Source organism: Anoplophora glabripennis, unplaced genomic scaffold (genome assembly GCF_000390285.2).
Source record: "Anoplophora glabripennis isolate ALB-LARVAE unplaced genomic scaffold, Agla_2.0 scaffold737, whole genome shotgun sequence".
Taxonomy (NCBI): domain Eukaryota; kingdom Metazoa; phylum Arthropoda; class Insecta; order Coleoptera; family Cerambycidae; genus Anoplophora; species Anoplophora glabripennis.
Genome location: NW_019416813.1, coordinates 147,436 through 169,138, shown reverse-complemented (window position 1 = coordinate 169,138; position 21,703 = coordinate 147,436). Strand labels below are relative to the sequence as shown.

General features: G+C 32.5%; 1 protein-coding gene across 1 annotated transcript; it reads left to right on the top strand.

Annotated features, from left to right (window-relative positions):
* The first annotated feature begins 889 nt into the window (after positions 1-889).
* Positions 890-7,756, top strand: LOC108915468. Its single transcript, XM_018721501.1, has 4 exons — positions 890-923; positions 1,865-2,526; positions 2,581-3,022; positions 7,614-7,756. Exons 1-4 carry the CDS (start codon positions 890-892, stop codon positions 7,754-7,756), a joined length of 1,281 nt encoding a protein of 426 aa, XP_018577017.1.
* The last annotated feature ends 13,947 nt before the right edge of the window (positions 7,757-21,703 follow it).

Sequence of the window (21,703 nt, the reverse complement as noted above, 5' to 3'; positions counted from 1 at the left end):
AATGGTTTTTATTATTTTGATCCCCCTAGGTGGAGTCAGCAATCTATGGTATAAGTAACAGGTACATTTTCACTAGGTATTTGTTATTTTTAATATTCCAATTCAAATTTAACATTTTTATATTTTAGTGATGAACTATTTATATAATTACAATTACGAATAACAAAATATTAATCATAAACCATGAAAACATACACAAAAAGTACACCTACAATATAAAATTTTTGACATTTTTCTCAAACTCCGTTTCATTTTAGACATTTGTTACATCGTTTCTGAATATTTTTCATAATAATTCATCTGTCTCTTAATTCTTCTCTGTTAGTTGGACATACTTTTTATTATTTTGGTTTAAATACGATATACACAAGAAGTCCCACATTAAAAAAAAGTTAGGAACATTTTTTTAATTAATTTATTTTTTATATGAATCCAAGTGGCAAACTTTTTACTAATTTTGGTAGAAACCCAATTAGGATTTGTAAAATACAGTCACGTGGTCAGAATTTAAATAAAAGAACGTTTTTTTGTCCAGTTTGACAACGACAATAGTTATTTTTGTATCCAGAACGCAAAATGGTACTTTCGCGTTCAAGATTGGAAGTTATTTTGCCGAGTTATGCAAGGCGAAATATCCACTCGAGAACGCAAAAGTATTTTGCGTTCGAGATGCAAACAATATTTTTTTGAAAACTGCAATAAATTTAGGCAATTGTGTACAACAATTTAATTTATATTTGAAATCGTTTGAACCGTGTTTAAAACAAGACAGTTTAGGCACGGCGACTATCATAACGATAGCAACCTAATAAACAATAAAAATTAGTTGTTTGAAAAAGTAGAGTCAGAATTATATATTGCAATTCATATTCTAAGATTTTAATTCAAAATGAGCTCGAACACGAGCATTTTTACCAGGGGAGGTATTGGAAGCGGCACAAAGCGCTGTTTCACAATTAATTCCCAAAAAATCGTCTAGACAGTACGAGATTGCCTACAACGAATTCAAAGGGTGGTGTAGTTCGAAGAAAATTCAAAAAATGTTCGGAGCTGTATTACTGGCATATTTCGAATATATAATTAATAAAATTAAACCTTCGACGTTATGGTCAGTATACATGTTAAAAGTACACTGAATGCCAAAAAAACAATGTAAATATCAGAAAATTTTCCAAACTAATAGCATATTTGAAGAGCAAATCAGTTGGATACTGTCCGAAAAAAATTCAGATTTCTAACGAAATAATATAGATTTCTGCTAGAAAAGTTAATTCAAATTAATATAAATCGATCGATATAAACTAATTTTGGACAACTTTTCACGTCATTTTAATAATGTAATAGTATTTAAAGTAAAGTGGAGCTTTACGAAGAGAAGAGAAGAGCTACTAAAGATAATGATTGATATAGAAGACAAAGCTTCAATTCATTATTATAAGAATTCCCGATTCCAAAACTCATACTCCGAGATGTTTTGCGATTTCATGTCCAGACCAAATAAAGATATACCGCAAATACTGTGCTTTACGTCCGGCAGTTACTACAAATCGAAGATTTTTTGTGAAGTATGTCAGTGAAAAATGTGGTAACCAAGTGGTTGGCGTCAACAAAATAAGGAATGTGCCAAAAGAAATACTAATTTATCTCAATTTGCTTCATCCGGAAACTTATACAGAGTACTTAGTTTTGTTTGTAGGCTTCCGTGGCTGTTGTTAATGGTTGAATGATTTCCGAGCTTGTTGTCACGTTGTCGGTTTATAACACTTGACGTTTCGAGAGACATATCGCTCTCTTCTTCAGAAGTTACTCTGAAACTGGTTACTTTAAACTCGAGTTGATGTGCATTCCTATTTGTCCTGTGTAGACCTTTCCGCAAGAGCAAGCAATACTGTACACACCGGGGCCCAGGAGCTAGTCGTTGTTGCAGGTCTTTGGAAACGCTTCTGCCACCTTCCTTACAGTACTGAATACTATGTTGATATTCCTTTTCTTCAAAAGACGTCCGATTTTATCTGTGAAGTATGCATAAAATCGACCTTCTTTGCATTCCGGGACCAATTCTACGAACAGACGGAGGGAGCAGCAGTCCTGGCCAATATATACATGGAAGCCTTTGAGAAGAAAGCCCTGGAATCCACAACGTTGAAGCCTAAATGCTGGTTCCGATGTGTTGACGACACCTTCATCATCTGGCCCCACGAACGCAACACCGTAGCGGATTTCCTGGATCACATCAATGGGATACATCCAGATATCCAGTTTACCATGGCAGTAGAGAAAAACGCTGCTCTTCCCTTCTTGGATGTTTTGGTGGAGAGGAAACCAGATGGCACTTTAGGACATCGAGTATATAGGAAGCCAACTCACACAGACAGGTATCTGAATGCACAATCACACCACCACCCAGCCCAAAAACAGGGGATCATAAATACCTTCATTCATAGAGCGCGGATCATCAGCGAGCCAAGACACTTGGCCGAAGAACTAGAGCACCTACGCACGGCCTTGAGAGGGAATGGCTACAAGGCGAGAAATATAGAATGAGCTATCAGGAGGAGACATACACCCATTGAGAAACAGGAGTACTTAGCGACGACGTATCTACCTTACGTGAAAGCTTGTACAGATAAAATCGCGTGTGTTTTGAAGAAGAGGAATATCAATACAGTATTCAGTACTGTAAGGAAGGTGGCGGCAGCGTTTCCAAAGACCTGCAGCAACGACCAGCTCCTGTGCCCCGGTGTGTACAATATTGCTTGCTCTTGCGGAAAGGTCTACATAGGACAAACGGGAAGGCACATCAACACGAGGTTAAAGGAACACAAAAGTCACCTCAAAAATAACAACTGGGAAAAATCGGCAATAGCACAGCATAGGGCGGACATAGGACACACAGTGGATCTGAGTGAAGCCAACATGGTGGTGAGAGAGATAAGATTTTGGCCCCGACTATACAGAGAAGCTTTAGAAATTTACAGAAATCCGAACAACTTCAACAGGGATAGTGGCGTGGATCTGTCAGGTATATGGAAGAGAGTCATACGTGAAAGCAACCCACTGGAACGTCAACAACGCGTACGAGGTCACCCACCGGAACATCATGGACCAGTTCTACCGCCACTCTGTTAGCCGACGCAGGGGCCGATATTACTACCATTAAACGACATGGGGGTGGCGTTCTAATACGGTAGCGGAGACAAATATAAAAGATTATATAGGAAATAAAATTTCAGTCGCAAATAAATTGTTACCATCTTCAGCAGTGCCTATTTGCCAATAATACAACGTGCGCAGTAAACTTAAAACAATTACAGCAGCAGCCTCATTGAACACCCAGGACTAAAAGCTACGATGACTGGCAGCACTGGATCTGGCATAAATTTAACTCACTGTAATATCAGCACTTTCAATTTACATGTAGTACAAAATAAATTGTAATCGTCCTGTTTATAATAGTTGCAGTTTGTACTGAAGTGTTATTTTACTTAAAATGTATATTGTTTAATTAATAAAATCATAAATAAGTTTCGAGAAAATGACAAACTATTTTGACATTTGATTTATGTTCTAGAACGAAAAAGACTTTGGTGTTCTAGAGCATAAAAGTATCTTGCAGCTAGGTGACAAAAAGTACTCACTTTGTCAACTGAAAATTTAACAAAAATGTCGACTTTTGATGACATTTTTCGAAAAAAATAATAAGTGGCGTAAAATAACTAAATGTACCTAATATGACACAATAGACTTTTTTAAACTAAGTATCCTTATTAAAAAGAACGTTTTTTTTTAATATATTGATATTTTCAGATTGTTAACACATTGTTCACATGTTCACATTATTGTTCACAATATTCATAATGCTATTTATTATTAGTATATGCTGCAATTCCTTTTCCAATGATTGTCACTCTTCTTCTTCCCTATATGATGGCATAACATCCGAAAGTTGTAGGAAAAAAAATAAAACAATTTTGTACTGAATTAAAATGGATTCTAATTTACCTCGTTACACTTTTCTTCTGCATTTTATATGTATTAATTTTATTATTTTTATTAATACTATTCTACAAATATTATGTTCAGAAGTGAAAAAAAAAAGAAAAAAATTTTCACTTAACATTTACGCCTTATAGTTGCTGTGCGTAAACGAATGCGGCGTACTTGAAGGGTAGTTTTCTTGAATGAAAAAATTATATAGATCATGTTACCTTGATGCAATTTTGCTTCCTTAGAAAGTTACGAATTTTTTAACTGAAATGCTGAACGAGAGTTGCTCTTGTTACTGAAGATGCCAGCCCCAGTACCCTGCCACTATGAATAAAAAGAAAATTATGAACAACCAGGATGAAATGCGGGAAGACTTGAAAGAGAAGATTAAAAATCTAGAATGAAATGAAGAACAAATCACACAAAAATTAAGATGCTCAAATGAATACCATTCCTAAATTAAAGGCAGAAATTTGGAGAGTTATCAACGAAAATCAGCCGCACGTTTGCGAAAGCGTGATACAGAATTTTCGTAACTGATTGTGTAATTAGCAAATTTTCAAAATTTGTAAGTATCTTGCATCCTGAAATGAATCTTAAATTGTTGATCATCTATCTATTTATAGTAAGGTATTGAATAGGTAAGAAGTGAGAAATAAATCTCGTCGGGGATTCCATTCTGAAGGTTAACCCCTCAACGTCGCAATATTTTTGCTTGTATGCAAAACATTTTACATATAATTATTGGGGCGTTTTCATATCATTGTTCCCATTGTTCTTAATGATAGATTAAAATATTAGAGAAAAATTGTCCAAATGCAGTACGTGTAATAAGTAGCCTTCGCAAAAATAAAAAAGTAGTATATTTACCCGACTTACCTTTTAAGGAACAATTGAAAGGTCGACTGTGTCATTACACTGAAGTACGTATACATTAAACATCTTTAAATAATAATGGTTATATAATTGTGTCAGCTTTTTACTGAGGTCTTCCGTAAATTATTAAGGTGTGGCCTAAAATACTGGACTTTAATAATATTTCAAAATTAGGAATTTTAAATCGTGTTAAAGTTATAAATATGTAATAACGTTATTGCAAGACGAGTTGCCATTTACTTTTATTCAAAATACCAGATTATATATATTTGGTGTCCCAAAAAAAAGCGCAGGAGTTCATATGAGGAAAAAGTATTTTATTAATTAAAAAGTTGGTTTAGTTTTTACATGTTTTTAAAGGGTAGACTTTGCCGTTAAATATGAAAGAGAATATAGGACAGATGTCATCAGCGACTCATTTTCATACTCGACTTCTTTCAAGAAACTCTGTATCACGCGTTTGCATACCTGTGGCTGAATTTCGTTGATAACTCTCTGCATGTCTGCGTTTATCTCAGGAATGGTATTCATTCGAGCAGAATCCTTGGACTTTACGAATCCCCACAGGAAAACGGCGCATGGCGTAAGATCACATGATCTTGGTGGCCAAGTCATTTCACTGTTACATAAGGTCGTCCATTAAATTTCTGCCGTAACAAGTTTCACGTCCGTATGGCAGGTTACATGAGCCTACTGGAACCAACGAATTGTAACCACTAGAAGGAGCTTTGGATGTATTTGTTTGCGAATGTACATAAATAAATCAGATATTCAGGAGACACAAATTTCTATTGGTCGAATTAATATTCCCGCCTACGTCCGCATTTCGATGATTGTCGATGACATATGTCAAAGGAAAAGTGTGTAGCCGCTATTAACGTATTTGCGTTTTGCGTGTTTAGTGTGGCATTTTCCTCTTATTGTTGTATAGTTTTTATGTATGGACATTTATTTAGTGCTAAGATATGGTTAGAAAGTGTGTTATTTGTAAAGTTTTATTTTGACAGGTAAGTAAACAAGCAACATGGGCGGCGTTTGAGGGATTACATAAGGGGGTTTTACATTTAGGGCCAAATTCAGAAACTTCCCTAAATCTATACTAACCTTTCACTCATCTCAAACTTATGCTTCACTCAACTTAGGGTGCCCTCATCTCAATATCAGTTCTGGTATTCAGAAATGTGTATAAATGAGTGACTAACTTGAGTGTGCATCAAACCACAAACTACTAGATAAGCGAACAGTTTGCTACTCAAATATTACCAAAAATATATCATCAGTGGAAACCTAATGTCACAGTATATCTTTATTTTGAATTTGAATAATTGACGTTGAAAATATATACAAAATAAGTTACATTTAAATAATAAATAATGAAAATCATAAGATCTAATTAATTATCCAGGTAAAAACGATTCTCATATATCCCAAGTAACAATTAGTTAGTAGTTAGTAATATTTAGTTCATTTTCACTACTATATACTTCATATAGATTAGAATAAGTGGCAAGCAATGATTTATGAGGTATGTATCATTTCTAAAAAATAATTATAATTTATATAATGTTCACATATAGAATATCCTTTATTGAATACTTCTTAATTATTTGTAACTTTTACTGCTAGAATATTATGAAACCATAAAATTAATAAATTAGGAACATAAGCACACGTCAGACACCACTAATATGTCACTAACTTAGCACTCATTTGTGAGGGCGATTTGAGTACGATTTAAGTGACTCGTTCAATTAGAATTGTTTATGAATACGATTAGGGTGAGTTTAGTATGAGATAAGTGTGAGTGGAACTTTAATGAGATTTATGAATTTGGACCTTAGTACTTAATTAGCAGTGATAAAATACTGACTAAATCATTATTTAAATTATTAAAAAGATATATTTTTTAATTGTTCAACTTATTTTTTCCTGTTTCAGTAATATTATAAGTATGAGTAATACCTATATTTTTTAGATTTCCTAAGAATCTGGAACGGAGAAACTTGTGGAAACTCTCCCTAGGTGATGTCAATATTACCGACAACATTTTTGTTTGTTCTGATCATTTTGAATGAATGATTTTCTGACAAAGCCATCAGGTATAAAGTACTTGCGAGAGACAGCTATTCCAATAATAGCTTCTACTTATAGCAGGTAAAATAACTTTTATATTGATTAAAATATACAAGTGAAAAGCCTTTACCTAGTACCTCTTTACCTCTTTAATTTTTATAGATCAGACAGTTCTAATAAGGAAAATATTTCTCTAAATGATGTTCCTACGGAACAGTCATTGCACTTGCCGCAACAAAAACCAGAAAGTATATCCACATGTTCATCGTCATCGACACTGAGTGCTCAATCAGGCTTGTTATCTACTATAAATAAGGCTACATATTTTTCTGAAATATATTTGAAATTTGGTGACACATCACCAAAACATTGATAAACTTTAACTGCATCAGAAATAGAAATGGATTCACCCAATCGTAATAAAATTATAAACTTGAAGTAAGTTATAAAAATATAATTAACAAATTATATATCCTTTGTATAGTATCTACAACTAATACCCTATAATTTTGCTATCTGCTTACCTATCTAACATTTTTTTTATTCAGTACATTTTACAAAATACCAAGAAAATTCTACCTTGTTACCTATTTATATATTACCATTTTATTTTATATAAACACTACCGTAAGTGTTTATATAAAATACATCTGGAATAGATAATTCATCATTTTTAGGAAAAGCCCTTATCCACGATATTTTGGAGAATGCCATACTTCTGACATGGATAGTCCAAGAAGAGCAAGAAAAAATTGGAAAAAACAATAAAGATCCGAAGTCTGCAGCAGGCAAAGAGTCGTCTAAAAGCCAGAATTTGTAGCCTTAATTGTCTTCTGAAATTTTTGACTTAACAGGAACTGCTCAATGTATCATTCATGTTAAGTTGAAAAATACTTATTCTTTCTGTGTCTGTAAACAATTGTCTGTATTTTTAGGAATCAGCACCTGGAATGTTAGGTGAAATCTGTCAAAGATCAAGAAAATGACAATCTCGTAAAAAGTATTCACCTGAACTTAGGTCGTTTGCCTTAACGTTAAACTTTTATTCAACAGATGCTTATAATTATGCAAGAAGTTTTAACATGGCTTTGCGACATATAAAAACAATTTTTAAGTGGTACAGATCTATAGATGGAACACCTGGATTTACAAATGAAGCATTGGCTGCTATTAAAATGAAAGTAAGAGAAACAAACAGTGAAATTTTGGGCAATTTTGTATTTGACGAAACGTCTATAATGCAAAGTGTTGAGTGGAATGGAAAACGATTCACTGGATATGTTGATGTCGGCATTGAAGTATATGGGGATAAAATTCCAGAAGCTACGGAAGCCCTTGTTTTTATGGTTGTAGCTATAAATAGTCATTGGAAAATACCTGTTAGGTATTCTTGACAAACGGTTTAAATGATGGAGAAAAAGCTAATTTGATAGAAAAATGTTTAGAATTTTTAAGTGAATTAGGTATCAAAATAGTTTCTGTTACTTTTGATGGTGCTCCTTCAAATATCAAATTACGGCTTTACAAATGTTAATGTTAATATTAATAAGTAGGTAGATTGTAAGTTTGTAGCATTATAGGTTATTTGTTGACTTATTACTGTTTCAAATTGGTTTTCTAATAAAAACTAGAAAAATAGACCAAACATTTGTCTTTTTATGATTTCTATAAGTCACTAGTGGGGTTTATAAGTCATAACTTACTAGTAACTTATGACTTATAACTCACTAGTGACTTATAGGCCCCATTATTCCTTTAAAACCAAAGAAATTATAGTATTATATACAAGTGTTGGATAAAAGCATTTAATTAATCAGTACTGATCAAAACAATTTGAGTATAGTAAAAACAGTTTATTAATTTTACTTCAATTTTTACCGTCTCATTATATCAGCAATATATAAAAATTATTTATAAAATGAGTAATCCTTTCAAATGTGTATTGGTATTTTGTAAATTTTAATATTTTGCCTTTTTTGACAGTACGCCACTGCCGTTGTGTCTCATTGTTTACATTTGACACTGTCTATCTTTATTTAATAGGTAGTTATCTGTTTAGATGTTTGCTACAGTTAAAACACATGTTAGAATTCGTTGACTGGAACTACGTCAAACAAATCCATGCCACAAAAAGTTCAATAGCATATCTCGATATCGTTCTCCATTGAAAGTCATTGCGTTTCCAGCCAAAATCCAGCCGCATTAAAAAAAATTACCCCACCAATGTAAAATTCACACCACACTGTCACTCTTTGGGTATACAGTGGTCGTTATTGAATGACCCGAAGATTCAAATCCGACAGTTTTGCTTGTACACATACCCACTAAGATGTAAATCAGCCTCGTCGCTAAAGATAATTTTCTTAGCAAAATCACTGTCCACTTGTGGATTCTCCAACACCCATTCAACGAATGTCCAGCACATTAAATGGTCGTCTGGTTTCAATTCCTGGGTTAGCAGAATCTTGAATGGATACAGACGCAGATCTTTTGTTAGAATCCGCCGCATTGTGCTTTTTGAAATGTTTAATTGCAATGACGGCGCACTGAAGTTATAATTCAATTAAATGGGCCTTTAAATCGCAATTTGGTCAACTTACCTGATTTTTTTATATAAGTTAGTTTGAGGTATATACTAACAATAAGTGACAGTAATTTTTTTCAAGCTCATCAAAGATAAAACAAAGGGGTTTTCAAGATAACTGAAAAGAGTTAGGGTTGCTAGAAGTTCCGGGATGGTTACAGAAATTTAAAAAAAATCATAAGCAGAGAAATGAATGAATATTTTTTCAATCTACTCTAAAAAATGTATAAACTTTCATTTTAGAGAAATAGATATGTTTTTTAATTTTTAATAAAAAAGTTATAACAATTTCAATTTTTTAATAGTTGATTTTTATGATTTAACACTAAAACAATTTGTTTCTATGCCATTCGATTGATTATTTAAAATAATGAAAAGTTGCTTTGAAATTTTGTTTTACGACAAAGACAAAAAATCATGTTCGCTTTGGGAAATTGTTACTTTTAGAACACCCTTTAGAATTTCAGAATAAACTACTATGATTAACTTTTCCGCATTTAAAACAAAAAAATAATGCAAAACTCTTTATACATTTTACTTCAACTGTTTTGTATAAACAAAGAAAAGTATGTACTTTATTTGTATTTATCAGTACTTGAAGTACTTGAAACTTATTAACATAGAGTTAGCATTAATACTTGCCTATTTAAGAAAAAATCATTCATACCGTAAAAATGTATTCTCTGCAGAATTCTTCCTTTTATAAGTTGTTTAGTATTAGTTTTTGTTTAGTCTGTTTATGATTCATTAAACCAAAATTGTTCCAGTGAATTATTTTGAATGCCAGATAGTTAGCAAAAACATTTAAATTGATCTTATGCAAATAAACAATAATCATTACAAAATATTGTGCAGAGTTGAAAAGTTAACAAGACAATTAATTGTTATTTAGGGTACTATTTTTCAAAAAACAGGAACTGAAGAAATTAGAAGATTTCTCCACTTTACACACTTCTGCATTGCAGTTTTCAACATGAATGTTCAAAAGACAATTTATACAGTGTGTCCCTGGATTGGTTTAACTACTCTTGTAAAAAAAAAAATTCTACAAGAAGTAATTCTTTATATAAATTTTTGCTTGTCTTGAAACTTCGATAACCAGTTTCAGAAAACTAAATATTTATATGGGGCGTTCACAAAATTGAAAAAAACAAAATTGCCTGAAGAGTAAAACGACCTTATTTTAAAGGATCTATAAAATAATATTAATGAAAGTTATTTCTAATACTAAGGAAAGCTCAAATATCGAATATCAACAAATTCGGTTGAACTTTATAAAATTCATTTTCTTTTCTCCCAAAATGAGACAAATCTTATGCGCGAAATTTGTTTCATAACTTTAAAACATAAAATATTGACCATAAGATTATCGCTATTATTTCTGAATAAAAAATCAAGTGGGCAGTTGTCAGTATTGTCTAGATGACATCCCTGTCAATTTATGCTATTGTTGTGTTACTAAGCTCACGAAAGATGCTTACCTTGCAGCAGCGTATTTATTGAATTAAGTGTTATGGCATTGGAGAAGTGTCTTATAAATGTGCAATAGAAATGTTTAACAGAAAATTTCCTGCAGTACGTGTTTCTGTTACGATTTGGTGCGTAAGTTTGATGAGACTAGTGATGTGAAGAATGTAAAAAAGCCCAAAAAGTAGTACAATGAAGATGATGCTGCAACAGTTTTAGTGTTCGAATCAGTATGTAATATATCAAAACTTCCTTTAAGAGCAAGAACCGAAGAGTTGGGTGGTATATCTAAAAGCCATGTACACAGTATTCTATCCGGTAATAAATTTATCGCATTTAAACCGTCATTTATCCATAAGTTACAAGAAGGAGATGATTTGTTTCATCTTGAGTTTTCACAACTAATGGGTGAAAGAAATAATGAGAAACCGTAATTTTCATAGAAAAATTATACAATTTCTTCTCAAAACTGTCGCTACTGGGCAAAACATAACCCGCATTTTAAGATAACCACAAACAGCCAGAAATTTAAAAAAGTTAATCTTTGGTACGCGCCATATCTTACAATCAAGGAGCAATATGATATTCCAACATCATGGTTGTACATCACACAGTACAATCCTTGTTAGAAATTGGCTTGATTAACACTTTCCCAGCAAATGGATAGGTCGCTATGGGTCCATATACTGGCCAGCTCGATCTCCAGACCTTACAGCAATGGATTATTTTTTGTGAGGATACCTTTAGCAAAAAGTTTATGCCATCGATATGCAAGATGATATTGACATTTTAAAAAACCTTATTCACAATGTTTACGACGAATTTGGCGAACGAATGGAAAAATGTGTTAATGCTGGAGGACTTCACATTGAACGATATTGTGATAAGTAAGCAGTATTTTTCTAGAATTGCCGTTATTATTATAAAATGTTCCTTTTTTAAAAAATAATTTCCATATTTTTAGCACACCGTGTATATTCGGGTAATCAAGTTGTTAAAAAATAAACTAAAAAGCCTTCAGAGAATAAAATTCTAAAGTGGGGGTGACGATAAAATCGCATGTCCAAAGAATTTTAAAATTTCGCTTATTAGATTTGGAAGAAAAAAAAAATGAATTTTATGAAGTTCACCCGAATTTATCAGTATTAGATATCTGAGCTTTTCTTATTATTAGAAACAACTTAAACAAGTCCTTAAAATGAGGTCGCTTTACTCTTGAGGTAATTTTGGTTTTTCCAATTTTGTGAACGCCCAGAATAAATTTTTAGTATTCTGAAACTGGTTTTCGAAGTTTCAGGACAAGCAAAAATTTTTATAAAGAATGACTTTTTGTCGAAAAATAAAAAATAATTTTTTTTTGCAAAAGTAGTTAAGACAACCCGGGGACACACTGTACATATGTACATTGAGAGTGCATAGTAAAAACTGAGAAGTTAAAGCTTCATAAAACACATAACATAATGTAAAAAGCATATTTTTGTCCCAGGAACATCAATTCGTCACCGTGGTCAAGAATTGGACATTTCGAAAAGACCTCTACAGCATATTCTCACGAAAGATTTGCATCTTCATACATACAAAGTTCAATTGATACAAGAATTAAAGCCCACTGACCACGCAGAGCGAAGAAAGTTCGTTGAATGGATTATGGAATAAGTGAATGCTGATTTTTCGAACAAAATTAATCTTCAGCGATGAAACTCATTGTCGCGTTTGGGGTTCAGAAAAATCTACAAATGATTGTTGACAAACAAATGCATCCACAACATGTCAGTCATACTGCTTGGTGTGGATTTTGGGTGGGCTGGAGGCATCATTGGACAATTATTCTTCTAAAATGTGGCTGATCGGGCAATAACAGTTAATGGTGCTCACCATCGCAACATGATAATCCATTTTTTTGTGCTTAAATTGAGATATAAGAGAAGATATGGATGTAGACGACATAGGGTTTCAACAAGACGGTGCCACATGCTATACAGACCGAGAAACAATTCAATTACTGCATAAGGTTTATGCCAACAAGCCCAACGCTTCGAAGGAAGAAATTGAGAGCTGTATCAATGAAATTCAACCGCATTTATGCAAAGCGGTCATGGAAAATTTAGACAAAAGAGGACGTATATCCCAGCAAAGCCGTGGAGGCCATTTACCCAATATGCTATTCCATGCGTAGCCCTATACTTTATAGTTTATGAATTAATACATTTTTTTCTTAAAAATCTGTGTTTTCTATCAAAATTACTTCTTGCGTAAATTTTGGGACACTCTTGGTTTTTTTTGTGTGTGTTTTCAGCAGAAATCGTCAGTAATTCTACCATCATGTCAGAAATTTAGTAATTTTCCCAATTTCTCGCTCTATTTCAAATGAAAGTAAGACAAAAGTTACAGATATAATCCAACTAATTAATTCAGCAAATGATTTAAAAAATATCTTCTGTTAAGAAAACAACATTTCCATTTTCTTTGCAGTTGAAGGAAACCCCATTGAACTATGAACTATATTTTTCTTAATCTAAAATAAACTTTCTGCATTTGTGAATAAATTAATCTCCCAGAATCTCCTTAAGCAAAATAATTGTGTCTGTGGTATTACCTCTAAATGATATAATTGGATACAAACTTCGTAAATTATTGCTCTATCTTACAATTACTCTAGTCCTAGTCCAAACATTAATCACATCAAATATTTTTATAATTTTAAACTCATAAAATAATATACTACTTGTTATCAATATTACACATCATCTAAAAGCTTTATTATTATTTTTTATTTGCTAGCAAAACTGTTAAACCTAAGTGTAAAAACGAGATTAAGTGTAAATGAAAAATCGGAGAGAATAATGTATTAAAAATGTTACTTTAATAATTAGTGTTGGAAAATTTACAGCCGCTGGAAGTTTACTTTATGGTAGTTGTAAATACAAATATAACAATAAAACAATCATAATAAATTTTAAGTTATATTGGGTTCTAATGAAGAATTTCGTGGCTTAAAAAATTATATGTATAAGACTCATTCAAAATGTTTATTTTAAAATCGAAAACTGATAATGTAATGATGGGAGTTAAATAAATTATTAAGTAATATTGTTAATAATAATTTGTAATTTACACTAATTGTTCCTGCTTGCCTTACTATTACTACAATTTCTACAATCGTTACTACCTTGCCTACCGTTATTACGTTACCTATGTTATCATTTATTATATTTATAAATTAATAAATATATAAACTTTTCCAATTACGACAGAAGCATTTAATAAATAAGTTTCAGTGACGATTACTTTGAGTAAAATTTGTTAATGTGATTAATGTTGGTTATGAAATAATGCATATCAGCATCGGCATTAGATTTTAGGTTTGTTTGTTTTATAATTTCGTAAAAAAATGTTTTTAAATTCTTAAAATGAAGCCATGTACAGAAAGCTATAAAATACTCGTGTTACAAATATTAAAATATTATTATTAAAATAAATATATTTCAATTCCATTCTTATAAATACATTAGTAAGTACATATAGTGTGGGGGTACCACACTCTTGTAAACATTTTTGTTGTCGATTTTTTGAGAAAAAGTTATTCATGATAAAAAGTTTTGCTTATTTTGGGAAGCCATGGGCAGTAATCAAATATGTAATAAAATTTCTCTAAGAAAGGTGCCTTTAATTTTTGTTTTCGTTAAAAACGGTATGTAACAGATTTGTTCGATAAGAAATGCTTAAATAGGGAGTTTAGCCAGAAAAGAAGAATAACCACATTTTGCAAATAAGAATACACGATTTTTAACTATCTTACTTAAACCAGACAGAAATTGTAAAAATAAGTAAACTTTTATTTTAAATGTAATATAACAAAACAATAGCTTTGTAGAACAATTTCCGGGTTGGTTCTATCCCCCAGAAGTATCTCTGAAAATTTTTGAGTTTTCGAAAAGACCTATATGTCAAAAAACCTAAACCATCAACGTCGCAACCGGTCCGGAATTTGTTTTACCAGTAACAACTGCAACGGTCTACAAACCAAATAAAAGTAGCTTTTCTAATTAAATAATAGAAATAACAAATTAGAACTGGAGTTAACAACAACGACGAAGCAAGTTTTATTCCTATTGCTAATAGATTGAACTTAAATGTTGACAAAACTCAATCTTTGCTTTTTACACTTGGCCATATCAATACTTGTGAACTCAAATAGCATTAAATTTCTTGGAATTCACCTTGATACTAAATTGAGTTGGGAAAAACATGTCAATGATTTATCCGCACGTTTATCTAACAATATTTTCCTTCTGCGTAATTTAGATCGTGTAGTCTCTAAGCCTGTACTCATGTCTGCATATTACGATACTTTTCATGCCACCATGACTTATGCAATTTTGAACTGGGGTCATTCGTTTCACAATGATACCATTTTTGGTTTACAACATAAGTGTATTAGAATACTGGCTGGAATAAAATACAGAGATGATTGTCGGGGGCACTTCAAACTGCTAAATATTCTTACAATGCCTTCAGTTTACATACTTGAATGCCTAAAATTTCGTAGATTAGCGAAATCCAGAGGTGACACAAATTATTTTGGCATATGTTATTCGATCACTAAATTCAGACTGTTTTAAGGCAGAATTAGAAAATATCTTAAGAGATAAGCGTTTTACAATTTTGATGAGTTCTTTGCTGACCAGATTTTAGATTTATAATGAATGTTTGTAATATTTACTTTTTTATGCCGTTTACGTTATATTTATCTGAAGAATCGATGACCGGCGATGACGCTGAAGCCGATTGACTCTTATCAGCGCTCACATGCTTCGCTCTGCATTTTTCTTGTTTTGGCTTTCGTCACGCCTTAGTTTAACAATATTATTAAGAAATCGAGAACGGGGATTCATATACAGAGCGTTAGACGTAGGCATATGTATTGTGCATATATTGAATATTTAATTAAAGTTACTTTTTATTGGATCACCTCGTATATTTTTAGAAAATATCTTACATATCTTTCGTGTTTTTCTTTCTTTGACTTGTATAAACATTTTAATGTATCGACAGCAATAAATGATTTAATTGATTGATTGATTGATTTTCAACTTGTAAACCTCCAAGTAATACACATTTTTCTAATCTTTTTCTAAATTCCTTGTACACAGACAAGATCATTTCTTCGTTTATGGTGGCAAAGCTTCCTGAATTTTTTGCATAAGTAAATCAAAGTTATCGTCAAAATCGTTGGAACACTTTTTGCTTTAGTTATTCTCATAAGAAATAATCTAATGGAGACAAGTCGGGTGCTTGTACTGGCCAAGGTATTGGTCCATAGCGTCCGATCCACTTGTTCGGGAAGTGAACGTCAAGCTAGATTCTCACTAGAAGTGTGGCGTGTGCAGGGTATCCGTCTTGTTGAAATATTACTTCTCCTCAGAACTCTAAATTTTCGCTATCTAGTTTTTCCAAAATAAAATTATTGAGAATTTCCAAATACGAATTTTGATTAAGAATTTTTTCCAATAAGTAAGGACTAATTATTTTATGATACATTATGCCACACCAAACATTTACTTTTTTAATTTTATGACTATTAATTATCAATCGAAAATTTGAATTATTTTAGCCCAGTATCTACAATTTTCAGAGGAAACCACGCCATTAGTTGTGAACGTTGATTGGTCAGTAAAAAAAATATGGCGATCTGTTTTCAATCAGTTTCTCGCCCATTGTTTAACAAAAGTCCAAACGACGAATAGATTTTGTTGTATACTAATATTCTTTGATTATGAGATCTGCTAATATCTATGTTTTCTAACCTTTTCCTGAGTGATAGCTTTGGATTGTCTTGTACAGAGTCCATAACTAAACAGTAGCAGCATCGTTATCATTATCATTTTATTCTTTTTTTATCTTTTTAATACTCTTTACATCACCAGTAGTATCGAATTTTATAATTAGCTAGCGAACTGCCCTACGACTTACAGTTACATTTAAAAATATGTCATTAAAAATTTGCATTGCATATCGATTTAAAATATTACCAATTCCATAATATTTCACAAGATAAATTCGTTGCTCTAGGGCAGGGGTCGGCAAGTAATTTTAGGTGAGGTCCGGATACTTTTGAAAATTTTTAACGAGGTCCTGAAAAAAAATTCATATTTCTTACTAATTTTTTATTTTAATTTGGACTCAAATTTAATCTGCTTACTAACCATTAAGAACTCAAATCAGTCACACAATTGTAAAGTACTAGAAAAAATGGTAATGGTGGCACTCAATCGTAAGAAAATATTTTTTTAATAATTTATTTGAGTAATTTATACATTAAAAAAAATTTTGGCGGTCCAGTATTTTACCTTCCGCAGTCCGGACCTGGACCGCTGTCCGCCAGTTGCCGACCGCTGCTCTAGGGTTAGGGTTAGCATTAATTAATTAATAATCTTGCTTCCCAAGAGAAGCAAAACTTTTTATCAAGAATATGTTTTTCTCGAAAAGTCTACAATAAAAATGTTTGCGCACTATAATAACATAACATAATCACACTGCGCAGAATGCTGTTATGAAACTATTAACGCAAGAATTAATCATAATTATTCAACATTTTTCCAAAATTCTCTATAAAATAGGAGAGGTACATTTATATATTTACACGAGTACACATATTTTTCGTAATATGTTACTGCGACAAGTAAACAAATCAACATAATAGGGTTTATTGTGCATATTACACAGTAAGTAAAAATAGATTAAATCCTAGGAAAGGCACATATTTGGAAATTAAGTAGATATAAGTTTGTCAAAATTGCAAATCTTAAACTGTAACTAAACTTTTGTGTCGATTTTTTGAAAAATTATATTAGCAATTTTTTATAAGAAATTTATTACGCCCCTAGGCTTAGCATAGATACGTTTTTTTTCCGTATTTTTGAATTATTAAAAATTAATTGTACAAGGATAAATGAAAATTGTTCTTACACGCAACAGAAATTTACTTTTTCTTAACGTTAGTCGAAAGAAGAAAAAATTAAGTAAGTAAAAAATAAAATATCATAATTGAAATAAATGAAAGTATGACCGAACTGTTTGTAACATTTATTTGTATATATAATTTAAAAATGTATAGAATTACTATATTGGTGACTAAGACAATCGTAACATGCTTAATATTTGCAACACTGGAGAAGTTATTGTTTTAAATATAAGCATTGTTAAGATCAATTTGAAAAAAGTATTTGATCTTCATTTCTTTTTACTTAATGAGTTTAATGGCCTGTAATAACATTTATAATTAATAAGAACATTCAAATCAAAAGCAACAGAGTTGCGGTTCAAAGTGAAATATATCGTACACGTATATTTAAAAATATTTGTTGAATTTCAACGCTTTTTCAAAATTTTAGTTACCTCGAATATCTGTTTTGATTTTCTTCTTTACTAGACTGTCGCAAATTATCCCACTACATATTTATTCATAGCTTCATACATAATGCCACCGATTGTACTCAAATTCTAAGTATACTTAATTATTATGCGCATAGGCTTATGTCGCGTCGACCAAATTTATTTTCTCATTCACATACATCTAGAGGTAATGAATATATTCACCACTTCGTAACATGTGCAATTTATATAATTAAATTCATCGCCTACAGACATTTTCAACCATAGAATTACATCTCTTAAAAGACTAATTTAGAATTTAATTTCAGTTTTTTTGTTTATTCGTTTATGTATCACGTATACCTGTCTACTTGTTATATTACTGTATACCTGCACAAAACAACTAAATTAAATACAGGCATACAGAATATCTATTCATAATTCCCTTATTTTAACATATATTTTTTCTTTCCAAATTGAAAATTGGGCAATACTAAATACACATGAACTACTAAACAGAAGCTGGTGCCTTAATTCTATATACAAATAGTTAGCTATGGAGAAAAACAAATTTATATAGCATATAGTCCGTGAAGTAAATAGAAACTTTTTACTTTGTGGGATAGACATGGCAAACCAATTAGACCAGGCAAGTTAAACAATAAATCAGCAATTTTTTTCTGATAAACCGATCGAGTTGCGGTTTTCGGCATTGTCTTCGGAAAAATATCAGGAAAAAAGTCTATATATTACTTTTTGGGGCTGGATCGAAACTGCATTGCGGGTGCATAAAGTGCATCTTGGAGTGCATCAATTTTTCCGAATTTTCTAGAAATGGTAAAAATTGACTAAATGTTGTATAAATCTGGTTTTCGGGGTAGGAGATTCCGAATCTGACCCTGAAAAATATGCCCGACGGCCTTGGGGCCCCCCAGAGGGGCAAGCGGGAGCCTTCTGTAAAACATCAAATAGCTGAGTAATTGCCTTCTAAATACCCACTCGGGGGCTTTTGGGGTCGGGGATTTCAATTCTGACACTGAAAAGTATGCCCGATGCCCCTGTAGCCCCCTGGGGGTAAGGGGGGGCTTCTGTAAAACATCGAATAGCTGAGTAATTGCCTTCTAAATTTCCACTCGGGGTCTTTGGGGTCGGGGATTCCGATTCTGACACTAAAAAGTATGCCCGACGCCCGTGGGGTGGGCTTTCTGGAAAACATCGAAAGGCATATCAGATTTTTGCAATAAAACTGCTCCACCCGCTTACTAACCATGATCTTGTAGGCTTATCTTTACATTGTAACACACGTAAATTTACAGAGATTAGACAAGAAGGGTAAGAAAAACTAACAGGAAATTAATGAGTCGAAAATAATCCACTTTATTCTGAGAACCAATTTTCTTTTTATTTGCAAGGCAATTAGTGAGACAACTACTATCATATGTTTATCTAACACTTTCACTATCAATCACAATTTTCATCCTCAGTACTGCCATCACTGTCTCCATCACTATCATCTATTACATTTTCGACTATTTCAGGATTGGAACAGTTGGTTCCAAAACAATTTGTACATGCAATTGTACATGTGTCTCTTGGGAACGGATTGTCCAGGATTTCTCCAATTCTAAGACAATTTTTCTCAGTGATAGACAAGCTAAGATTAATGGATATTTTCCAGTGTCAGATTTGGAATCCCCGACCCCCAAAAAACCCCGAGTAGAAATTTAGAAGGCAATTACTCAGCTATTCGATCTCTTACAGAAGGTCCCCCCTTGCCCCCCTGAGGGGGCAGGGGCGTCGGACATAAGTTTATGTGTCAGAATCGAAATCCCCGACCCCAAAAACCCCCGCGTGGGGAATTAGAAGGCAATTACTCAGCTATTCAATGTTTTACAGAAGGCCCCCCGCAACTCGATCTGTTCATCAGAAAAAAAAATTCCGTAGTCTGGGTGATTTTGGTCTAACTTGCCTGGACCAAATGGGGAATAACAGAAATGAATCAACAAACTTCGAAGGCATATGGAACTCATAAAAGTAATAGATTAAATCATATTCATGTTTTCCCTAAAATGCTACATAGTAAATATAGAGGGCATTGAAATTTAAAAATATTTAAAAAATATGCTTGTCATTTTTCTATAATACCTATATCCTGCTGAAGAAAAAATTTTAATAAACGCATTGTGAAAATACAAATAATGCATCACTCAATAAGTTCTTAAGATGACATATAGAGAACATAGAGAGAATCTAACACTTGGTGCACAAATTACAGTGTGGACTTTTTTTGTTTTTTGGAATTACCACTTTTCTACCGTTTGTCTCGATGAAGCAGAGTTCAAATAATACTTGTCAAGCCATTGCTTTTCTTGATCGGTATTTTCTCCCATTAACTTTATTAACACACGGAACTCCATTTTTCCAGTTTTCAAAATTACAACAGTCAGGTCACAAAAACCACTGTAAGTAGATTTTTGACTGTAGCAATATACAGGGTGTTCCGGTACTGATACAAAAAAGTCGAGGACAAACAGATGAGGTCAAAATCATGTTAGTTCTTCATATATTTTTTTTTCATACGGGCCTTTGTTAACAAGTTACGGGCCCTCAAAGGTGAAAATTAAAAAGTAATTTTTATTTACAATCTAAACTAATAACTTCAGCCTGATCGATGATCGATAACACATGCATACCCCTTATATTTGATGTGTGAAACCCAGAATTATGCCCAGAACTCCAGGGACTGACTATGCCCAATGATAAACAACCCTGAATTTTTACATAGATGACGATCGCAATCTGCATGTATCAAGAAAAAGTTCCGTGATGAATTTGATAATGATAATACCTTCTTGGTTCAACTCGGTAAAATTAACAGTTTAGGAAATATTTGTGATTTTATGTCACAGTATGTCTAATATTATCACAATGGAAATTAATTATTTGTAGCAATTCGTCCCTTGCCTGCACTGGGGTTGCGTACATTAAACTTTTCAGGTATCCCCACAGGAAGAAGTCCATCGTGTTAAAGTCTGGAGAACGTGGTGGCCATGAAATTGAGCCTCCTCTCCTAATCCATTTATCATTAAACACAATGGATAAATAATTTCGTACCTCAATATTGAAATGGGGAGGAGCCCCATCGTGCATGAACCAAACGTTTCTTTGGGTGTATAATAGAACATCGTCTAATAGTGGCTGCAAATGATTTTACAGAAATTCTAAATATCGACGTCCATTCAGACGTTCCTCAAAAACGTATGGACCTATTAAATTATTACCCCAGAAATGCTTTTTCGTATTCAAACAAATAACATACGTAGACTTGGGAAATGTGTGGAG

Bases quoted from the DNA above. Each gene is read 5' to 3' on its own strand.
- LOC108915468 (XM_018721501.1), top strand. From the start codon at position 890: ATGAGCTCGAACACGAGCATTTTTACCAGGGGAG. The intron at 924-1,864 runs GTATTGGAAGCG...TGTCCTGTGTAG, and splicing joins GAGCATTTTTACCAGGGGAG to ACCTTTCCGCAAGAGCAAGC. The intron at 3,023-7,613 runs GTATATGGAAGA...CATCATTTTTAG, and splicing joins TAGTGGCGTGGATCTGTCAG to GAAAAGCCCTTATCCACGAT.